At 35.2% G+C, this 11,433-nt stretch overlaps 1 protein-coding gene across 3 annotated transcripts in view; it reads left to right on the forward strand.

Annotated features, from left to right (window-relative positions):
* LOC136247197 (neurogenic locus Notch protein-like) overlaps window positions 1–9,990 on the forward strand; it is a 59,971-nt gene extending 49,981 nt beyond the window's left edge. For all 3 annotated transcript variants that reach the window (XM_066038835.1, XM_066038836.1, XM_066038834.1), the window contains 4 exons: window positions 2,001–2,114; window positions 2,333–2,605; window positions 5,809–6,009; window positions 9,588–9,990. In XM_066038835.1, coding sequence (XP_065894907.1) covers window positions 2,001–2,114; window positions 2,333–2,605; window positions 5,809–6,009; window positions 9,588–9,823 — 824 coding nt within the window. In that variant the 3' untranslated portion in view covers window positions 9,824–9,990. The remainder of the gene's footprint in view (window positions 1–2,000; window positions 2,115–2,332; window positions 2,606–5,808; window positions 6,010–9,587) is intronic.
* Window positions 9,991–11,433: the final 1,443 nt, after the last annotated feature.

Genomic DNA, 11,433 nt, shown 5'->3' on the forward strand with positions numbered 1-11,433 from the left:
GGTCTGTTTAAAGGGCTTCATTCATCTACTTGTGTAGTTAATATGTATGGCAATACTTAATTCAGGTACACAATTTCCATTGAAAATGCTCTCAGATTCAATCTTGTATTGTTCAAATTTCAAAATTTTTCACTTTCTACATTCTTATTCTAACATGCACCTATTCAGTGTTATGCAATTGTGAGAGGGGTGCATCATGTACTTGGTTGTCTGTATCTACCCAAACTTTTCCATTAGCAAAATGCTTCAGAGAGCCATACTTATAATCTAAAGGCAGTATATAAAATATCTACAGGTATGAATTTTATGTGGAAATGTCTCCAAATTGCAGTATTTTAGCATCTATTTTTCAAAATTTTTGTGGTGGGGCATGCCCCCAGACCCCCTAGTTCTAGCATGCTTCACATGCTGGGAAGTGTGTTTTGCACACCTCTACCCAAGAGATTAGTACCTTGAGTTAGCCCCCCACTTTTATAAATCCTAGATCCGCCCCTGCTTTACTAATATTTACTTTGTTTACCTGTTTACCCAGTTGTACAAAATGTACTTCTACACCTTGTCCTATATCATGCCATATCTCGTATAATAAGGATGACGAATGATGAAATACTATCCAAAAAATTCCCCCTCATGATGACATGACAGGTAAAATCTAGCCCAAAAGTGCCTTCAAATCGACTTTTTTTGTCAAGTAAAAAGTTATACAAAATTTTATCAACAAAATTTTCTACTGATCATGATGCCTGATGCGTTCAGTCAAGCAAAGCAGAAAAGTGGTTGCTGTAACAGTTACGGCCCTAATTCTTTTATAGAAATGCTTCAAATTCACTTAACACTGAACTTTTGGCATATTGACATGTGCACTATTGTCTTGCTTTTTTTCTTTCATATACTATAGCAGCCATAGCACAGTACAGTTTTGATCTCCGAGCATGCACGTATTGCACCAAACTACTGACAGTTTTTTTGCCAGAGATGAATGTATTATGATCCCCTCAGCCATTCAAGAAAAACATACCCACTGAAATAATAATATGGTTTCATTCAATCATAAAACTTTGCCTCCAGTGGTTACAAGTTCTCTGTTCACCTTGTATCCACTCCTCCCCTCCATATCCATCCCACTTCGCACTTGGTTTATATAGCTTAATGTTTTAGTTTATTATTATGTAGCATTTCCGTATTAATTTATATTGTGTAATTTATGCAAACGTTCCACATACTGGAATACATGTGGATTCAGTGAACTGTTCTCAGCCAGTTTTGTGTTAGTTGCCTGCCAACTGGAAATGGACTACTTGTAAAATGGTATGCACAAAGTGTAGGTATTAAAGTAGACCATTGTTGTGAGTTAGTCTGCGTGTAAGCTTGCATGTAAGTTAATTAGTCTGGCCACTATGTCAGACCTTGGTGTTGTTGGTGTGTATCGGTGGTAAACGCAGCTGGAATGTAAGTGGACAGCCACTTCTGCTTCTATGAACATAATTATTAGATTCATGATTGTTGCAAATCACAATCTCACTCATGAATATAATTAAAACTACAGCAGAATTGTATTACAAATTATGTGAGATGGTAATGAATTGACAGGAAAAAAAGTTCACAAACAAATGCAAGAAAAATATTAGGAATTTTAAACTAAAGTAATTTAAGTAGGAACAGTGTAGTACCGCTGCAATAGAAAGTACTGGATCAGAGTAGTACATAATATCCAGATACTGCGGTAAAACAATAAGAAGCAAATATCCCTATATACTGTGCTACAGAGATTCTACAATCAAAATTCACAGCAGGGGTATTTATTTCTTATTGTTTTACAGCATCTGTACATTACGTATCACTCCAATCTAGCTTGTTTCAGTACTTTTTATTGCAGCAGCACTATGTTATCCCTGGTCTTGTTTAAAATTCCTAATTATTTCTTATACTTGTTCTTAGAGTTTATCATTACATACTTTGTTTAAGAGTCTGTATTGTTTATAATGTTACTCTCTGTACAGTTATAGACAATTGTGATCCTAATCCTTGTCAGAATGATGGTAACTGTATTGATGGAATTAACTCATTCACTTGTGAATGTATAGATGGATTTATTGGATTTGCATGTCAAATAGGTAATGAATATAATGTTAGAGATTTGAAGTATACATACTTTAAGTATTGTAGTTTATCAAGACACACGGTATGTGTTGTGTGGTCCAAGAAGCCGGCGCACCATTTGAATTACATGAAAAAGCAAAATAATAATTTTATCAATAATTTAGAGATAGATATCAAGTTATGTACTTATAACTCATCACTTGTAATGTTGCCATCATACTACCATTCACAGCAATATGTCCACCACTTGCTGCTCCTAATAATGGAAAGATAGAATGCATACTGGCATTTCCAACTCCTAGTCCTGAACCAACCCCTGCTCCAGTTGATGGTGGACTTCTTCCTTTACCACTTCCTGAACCGCTTCCTATTACCAATTTTCTTCAAGGTGACAGGTGTACTTTCAAATGCAATGAAGGATATAAACTACGTGGTAGTGAGAACAGGACATGTGAAGATGATGGCAGCTGGAGTGGAACCGATGCCACTTGTACAGTACCACCAAGTATGACATGACTAATAGCTATGCACAGATATTATTCACATGTTTTTGAATCAATATATACTGCCTGCATGTACTAACTCCATCTTTTTGTCAGTATTGAAGCTGCTTGTCTAGCATAAGGAAATGGAGTAGTATTGAAATAGTATTGGGACCTGTGGTCTGCTTTAGTTGTAGTGTTGTAGAATAGTAGTTTAGTTCCAATACTGACATAAAGAAGGAGTACAGGTATATTGAGGCAAGATTTACACATAATTCACTGTGTTGTATTTTTATTCCTAAATTGTATAAGTAAACCAGTACGGTAGTAATGCTAAGTAGGGAACACCCCAAAATGACGCACTCCACCTAAAATGATGCCTTTATAGATCATCCTAGACAACTCTTATGATCACCGATACTGAATAATTTTAGTGTATATTATCTATCAAACACAACATTTAAAACAAGAAAACACTTACAAGCAGCCTGATATATAATTTAAAAAACAAACAAACCAAAACTTGGATTTTAGATTGACTGATGACTGACTGACCACAGTTGCAAGCACGTATAGGCCAAACAAAGCATTGCACAGCCACCATTATTTTTATGGTGCAATAACAAACTCACCAGTGGGATGTGCCTTTTGGGGCTCCGACATGTATAATTATGTCTTCTGCGCCTTGTCTTTCCTTTTATCCAAGGCTCACTGTCTTCTTGTTATTGCAATGAAACCACATTGAAGCATTGATTTTCCCTATCAACATTTTCCTTGAGCAGCATATTTAGATGCCACAACCTTAAAGTAGTGAAACAAGAGATGAATAATAGCAAAGCTCAGTAGGAAATTCCCACTTTGAAAAATGATTGTCATAACATGCCAATGTGGGGATTTTCCCTCCGAGCTATGCTGCAATACTATCATTCATCTCTTGTTTAAATACTTTTATTGTTCATCACTTGGATCCTTACTTCATTTTTAAATTAAAAATTTTAATATAATAGTTTAAATGCAGATTATGCAGACGAGATTATTCACAACATACCTTTATCCCCCTTGTTAATGTTGGAAACACACTCAAAACAGTCCAACCAGTCCTCCAATGTCCCTCTTTGAAAAATGCTTCAAGTGGGCAGGATGCTATTATTTAAATCATAATCGCTGTGGTTCACAATACCACCATGAGTGAGTTATCAGTTATACATTGTACTCCACTAACTAAAGAAGTCCATTTCATGGAATTGGCAACATCTCAGAACACAGTAAAAAATAATTTGGTAATACTTCTTGCATTTGCTCTGTCTTTCTTGCTGTTGATTTGCCCATGCATGTATTACTGTAAACTCTAGTTATTAGGCACATATGGTTATTAAGTGCATATTCCTTGTTAAACACATTTGGAATACTTGTGCTAAACACTTTCTGTTAAGCACATATTGTTGAAATCACTCCTGCAAGCTAGTACTTGTAGAATGATAACAACAATCCAGAAGCATCACAGTACACTTGATACTTCACCAGGCACATGTCTAGTAGTGTTGTTCCAGTTCTTAGTACTGGAACTAAAATAATTCCAGTTTCAGCCCTTTTTATTCCAGTTCCAGAACTGGAACTATAATTTTGCTTTCCTTAAGACTGGAACTGGAACTAGAACTATAATTTTGCTTTCCTAAAAACTGGAACTAGAACTAGAACTATAAAGAAATTTTATTAAGTACTGAAACTAATACTGGAACTGGAATTGGTCATAACCATACAGTTTTTGTCAATGAGCCTTATCCAAAATTACATCACAGACATAAATATGGCCACTGTAGTGTGGGGACATTCGTAAAATTTGTATGGGTGGCTATGGAAACAAAATTTTGAAGGGCAATATCTCAGCCAAGAAGGAAGATATTGAACTCTAACTAGCAAGTATGGCTACAAGACATTACAATGAGTGCGTAAAAGCAATTTTTGGTTGATTTTCAAAACAATGCTAGATTTCTATTCTTTCAGCTAATTTATAACCATACCTGCTCCATATCTTCCTTCTTGGCTGAGATATTGCCGTTCAAAAATTTTCTTACAATAGTTGCCCATAAAAATTTTACAAACGTCCTCACACTACAACAGCCATTTTTATGTCTGTGATGTAATTTTGGATAAAGTCCATGAGACTTTAAGCTCTTTACAAGACCAGAATTTTATCTGCTGACAAAAACACACAATGTAGTATATAATTTCATAAAAGCCGTATGTATTACAACCATGTATGCATGTGCTAAAAAACTGCTTGAAACAACTCATTAGCTATAATATTAGAAGACAACATCAAATGCAATGCTGGCTCAGTCACATTGTTATGTCTTGTTCAGCATTTGATAATTAGCTACAGGTCTTTTAGTACCACCCTACATAGTGTTATAGTTGTTTGTGTACTGATGCTGATAACTACAGTATTAATTACATCCTTGAAACAATTAAACCTGGCAAGACTAGCGTATATAACTTAATATTGTCCATAATTCATTATGGGCTTTTGGTAATACTTAATAAGTTAAAGTAAGTGTTGTTCTAGAAATTGAAGAATAATTCTAAATGTCATGGTTCCTGAACTGGAACTAGAACTGTAATTTTAAGGTTACAGTTCCAGAACTGGAACTAGAACTGTGATTCTAAAGGTTATGGTTCCAGAACTGGAACTAGAACTGTAATTCTCAAGGTTATGGTTCTAGAACTAGAACTGGAACTGTAATTGTAAAGATTATGATTCCAAAACTGGAACTAGAACTGTAATAACTAGCTGATACTGGAACAACACTAATGTCTAGCAGATGCCAACGCCTATATTAATGATAGCTGCACTTGAATTTCAGGACTGTTTTTTCCTTGATTGAAGTAAGCTATTAGACTGAACACTGGTAACTAAATCGCTAGAAAAATGTGGTGGGCACAAGTAATACTCTCCCAGCAGAAACCCATCACAATCACTTAAGTGCATGGGCTTAACAAGCATAGTGTATTTTTCAAATAATTCCTCTGAATACAGTAATAACTGCTTAATAATAACCAGTTAAAATAACTGGAGTGTACGGAATAGAGTGCAGAAAAGTGAGTAGTAAATTTGTATAAAACACATAAGCTTCTCAAATCAATGTTGTAAGTCTCTCAGTTGTGTATACTGTACAAACAAACTATTATTTAGATTATTTGGTACATGTTTTCTAATTCTCATTAGGAGCATGTAAACCACTTACTGCTCCTGAAAATGGAATGATCGAATGTGATTTTGGAGAAGATGGATTTGCTACTAGAAGAGACAAGTGTACCTTCACATGTGATGATGGTTATGAATTAAAAGGTCTGATGAAAAGAATGTGTTTGGTTTGGTGGGGTAGAAGAACAAAATGGACTGGTACTGAAACTGAATGCAAGGAAGGTAAAGTTGTTTGTAATGTAGCATGGTGTTGTAATCTTCAGATTCACAACACACTCACTCATGTGCAATTATTCTAGTTCTACGCCATATAATGTACTTCAAAATATTTTGCGACTGGATTTTTGAAAAGGGGCCATCCAATTTACTGACTTTCACCATTAATAAATTCAGAATGGACTCAGTCTGACAAAATTTGGCAGTAGTGGGTTACAAACTTGCTTAAGGTTACACTATAGTCACGGGCAATCATTCAAAATTTTGAATGCCTATCGATACTTTTTGAGAAGCCCATAACACCAGTCTAGCAGTGTGAAAAGTTTTAAATGAAGGTGAATCCCTTCATGTTTAATGTTTTTATGTAGCTACAGTGTAGTTTGAGGCAGGTGGAACACTACAATTTGTTGTAGTAACACAAGTAAGCCAGCCCGTACATTGCTCAGCTCCAGCTGTCACTACCATGTTTTTCCACCACCAAATACAGCAAAAGCTGTAGGCTCTATTGGCATTTCTAGGGCATAGCAATGCTGTATATTAAATTTATTAGGTCCTGTAGAAGCATTTTTGGCATGTTTCATTCCAGTGACTCAGATACAAGCCTTCAGAGAGCTTGTTTCACTCGAAAAAACTACTAAAAGTTCAATAAAACATCTATACAACCAGTAACTTTAAAAATCACTTCCACAGGACCTAGATATTTTAGTTGTTTAGTCACTTGTGTTGAAATTATAAGGATTCAGTAATCTGTTAGTCTGGTTTTTGGTGGCACGTTTTTATAAATTATCGCTCTATTGTGGACCACACACCCAAGAACAGTCGTTGTTCTGCAGTAAAAACAAACAAGTACAATTAGTTGCATTGCTAACACAACACAGTTTTTGTCCCTGCTTGGTTTAAAGCAGGTTTTGTAATTTGTTCCGCCCACGCATTTTAAACTACTTAAAGTATTAACCTAAAATTTCCATAACATCCTACATTATGAAATAACAAGTCAAAATGTGAAACTGTTAGCATACTCATTGAGTTACAGTCCTCCAGTCATAAAATTTGTGTGGGAGCTTGGTTTTGTCTATTTAATTTTGGTTCATTGTATTGCTAATGAACAGTGTAAATACATGCAGGAAAGATTTTCAATAATTTATAATCATATAGAATCAACCTTGATGACAGAAAGAATGGTACCTTATACAGTAATTATGATAAAACGGAAATCTTATTAAGTACAATAGAACCTCGGTTATCTGAACTCCAATGTGTCTTTGGCAAAGGTAAATGTGTTCAGATAAGGAAATAGTTTGGATAACTGAAGCCCATATAACTCTGTTTAAATACTGTAATAGAATATACACCTGTGCTCAAAATACTTGAGTAGAACAGCCAATTACAATTTCAGATAATGAAAGTAGAGGTGGACCGATACTACTTTTTACCAATACTTCCAATACAAGTATTTGGACTGAAATTATCTGCTGCATGATACCGATTCCAATACTGATATTAAGTATTGAATCATAGACAAGTTTATTATAGAAATTTCACTGTTGTGATACATATCTAGCTATTAAAATATCGCAGTTTGATTGAGAAGTGATGATCTCAGTTCAACCAAGTTTCAAAATAATTACTCATTTTATTATCAACTAAACATGATAAACATCATTGTGGATTACTAATTGCTTGATTTGAGGTATATGCTAATTGATAAGGTAATTAATTGTGTGGGCGGATGGTAATTCTACAATGTCTGTTGTAGTCTTGCAACCAAACCTTTCCTTGAAAAAACAAGCCATGGCAAGTATAGCCATAAACTTCTTTCTTTTTACAAATAACTGCACTGTCTTTTAATTACAAAGGATTTATGTGCTCTGATATATTAGAATACACACAGAGCAATCACAGCAGCAGTACTCGGAAAGAGTAACAAAGGCTTTGTTTTCATTACTTTGTTAGCCCAACTAAGTTTTTGCTACTGGAAAGTGTAAACTAGGGACCCGCCGATTATGCTGGCATAATTATGAGCATAATAGGTGTCTGAAAGCATTGAGCATAATGCTAGCATAATAGTAGGCATTCCAGACCGATTTTTAAATTTTGGAAAAACAGGCTTTTTATATGCTCAATAGATAGAGTATTGATTGCTGATCTCAGAAATATATAGTTTGTTGGGTTGGAATTAGCTACTTTGGCATGCACGGTGCTTAAAAACTGAAAAAAGGTACATTTTTTCTCCAGGGCTCCCCATACATTTTACAGGGAAAAATGGCACAATTGAATCAGGAAGCCATCTAGTAACCTGGACTATCTTGAAACTGCAGTTGCATCTAGCTGCAAGTTTGTACATGTAATGAGAGTAACTTCAGGTCTTCTTGGATCTCAGCAATCTTTGTATGCTTTGTGGTGAGCAAATATGTTTCACCTACTGCACACTTCTCAATACAATGGTGTATATCCATAGGTAAGTGGCTATCTCAAGTAAGTAAAAACATCAAGTTAACAACTTATAAAGGTAAACAACTAAAGTGGAGGTGTCACAATGATGCAACAATACTTAAGGTGGAGTTGTGGTTTCAATTATGGCATTGTTATGCCAACTTTGAAGTGGTTTATACTTTTGAGCTGATGACACAGCCATCAGAAAATTACTCTGGAGCTGAAAATCGCTAACCCGAGTGAAGTAACTACGCACTTTAAAGTAAGCACCAGTGACTACCTTCCACCCGACAGTACGTTTTTTAAAGTTTTAAAGTATTCCACATACATTACATGGCTTGAAAAGATTACAAAACAACACAAAACTTACTTATATGTAACGCGCACTATAAAACTAAGATTTTCATGATGATCAGCGTGTAGACAAACACCACAGCGATTTTCATCTTCATTGGAGCTCGGACGACGGAGCAATCCCAAGTTAAACACGAGTTGTCATTTTGTGCCAGGGTTCTATTGGGGAATATACGGAGAATTTTTTTATTAAAAAATCTCGGATACTGGAATGCCTAATAATAGGTAGAATATTTGTGTAATAGTATGAATTCTTGCTTATCAAAATAGCTATCACAGAAAGATCGATATACTCTAATAGAACAGTCAGTAACTCTAATAGAAAAATCATATAGCTGACTGCTATTAGAGTATATCGATCTTTTCTGTGATATGCACTTTGACAAGTAAGTTTGTGCTGCAGCCACTTATTATTTATCCATAAATTGGAAATTATTAGCAGAGCATGAGAACTGAGGCATAAATAATTGGGCATAATTTGAGCATAATGGGTAAGTATTGAGCATAAATTTAAGCATAATAGGTAAGTTTTTGAGCAGTGCAGCATAGCATAATAGGTAAAATTATGAGCATAATCGGCGGGTCCCTAGTGTAAACGTGGCTAGAGATGACTTAATAAAAGTGGTGAGTGTCTACTGATGGTATCTGTACCTTTGTGTTACCAATACTGATACCACTGGTATTGGCATTGATACCAATGCTGCCTCCACCTTTAAATGAGAGTATGGACAAATGAGGGTCAGATAACTTGTATGTATAACTTTAACTGCCGCTTCATAATTCTTTATCTACTACAGCCAATGATGGTGTTCAAGATGATGATGATGAAGATGATGATGATGATGATGATGATGATGATGATGATGATGATGATGATGATGATGATGATGATGATGATGATGATGATGATGATGATGATGATGATGATGATGATGATGATGATGATGATGATGATGATGATGATGATGATGATGATGATGATGATGATGATGACGATAACGACGATGATGATGAAGACGATGATGATAAATGAAAAAATAAACACTCTGAATTGATTTAGATACTTTAGAATGTAGTAGCACACACCTATAAGCAATTCATTTTGAATTGTCACCATGGACACACACAGTTTAAACATTTATATATTTAGGTACAATGCACATTCATTCAGAAGAGTAGCTGGTTGCATTTAAATTTTATTAGTGAATGTATTAAATGAACACAGTGGTTATTCGTCCAGCAGCCAGACACATTTTTTTTCACTACTCGTCCAGTAGTGTTACCCATAACTAGGGTATCAAACATACTGATTGTATGAAGGTAAAATTTTGGGTGATTTCGAGATAAGTTATATGGGGTTGAAGCAAGAGTCCTAGGGTTGGAGCAAGAGAAGCGATCGTCCTGGAAAAGCTGGGCCAACCCTTACCTAGCTCGCCTCAAACTCATCCAAAAACTTACCTTCATACAGACATTGAAAGTCATTACGTTTAACAGGCAAACATCAGGTTAACACTAGGGTTGGTTAGGGTCAGGTTCAGCTTTGGTTTCTTCTTCACTGGGTATTCTTCTTATAATGATATATGTTTCTTCTTGAATGACATATATAAGGTTGAAACTAAAGGAGGTGAGTAGTTAGCATTGCAGTGGCTAAATTAGTAGTGCACTGGAATAGTTAGTGAGAACTCCCAGATTTGAATCTCGCTCACTGTAAACTTTTTTCTTCAATTTCTTAGGTTTTTTTTTGTCTAAGCTTTTCTTTATTCACATGACTGCTGGAAAAATAGTCACTGCCTTAAACAAAATGTTACATTGAAGGTTCTGTGTAAATGGAATCATCTATATGATTATAAAAACAAAACGCAGCCTCTAGCACTCAGCTTTCTACTAGCTATCTTGTCTCAACATATGTGCATTACATTTAATTTATATCATTAGAAATTTTAAGTTCAATTAAAAATAATAGAAAAAAGTAGGGAAACAAGGCCTTACAAGGGAAGTCACCTACACCTGCAGATATATTAGTGGATATTAATCTCTACTGACTAGGCATGACGCTATTATGCTCCAAAAATTGAGCATTATGCTTTTGAGCAGTGCTCAAAATATCATCTTTTATGTTTCTGAGAATTGCCCATTATTCCCAAAATTATGCCACCATAATTGGCAAATAATGCCAGTTCATTGCTGTATCAGACCATTTTCATTAATGTTTAAGCTTCAAATAGTTGTGAATTTTTTAGCTGGTTGCTGTATTAGAGTATTTCATTTGAATGCGACTGCTTTATTAGAGTAAACAATATCCGGTGACCATTCTATTGGAGTTTCTGACTGCTGTATTAGAGTATCTCGATCTTTTTAATGGAATTGTGCAATCTACAGATTTTCCTACTGTTAAAGTTTTATAATCACCTCAAAGTGCTAGCATAATTCCTGATTCTCACACATACCTATTATGCCCAAAATTATGTTGGCATAATCGCTGTATCCCTACTACTGACTGGTGGTGCTTGTTTACTCTCTTGTAACATTATTATGAATAGTGACAAGGGCGTAGCCAAGATTTCTTGAAGGGGGGTTCCAACAGTGCTAGCAGTATTGGGTTACCAGAATCAGGGGTCTCTGGAGGCTGTGCAAGAAGCACAT

Source organism: Dysidea avara, chromosome 2, assembly GCF_963678975.1.
Source record: "Dysidea avara chromosome 2, odDysAvar1.4, whole genome shotgun sequence".
Lineage (NCBI taxonomy): Eukaryota > Metazoa > Porifera > Demospongiae > Dictyoceratida > Dysideidae > Dysidea > Dysidea avara.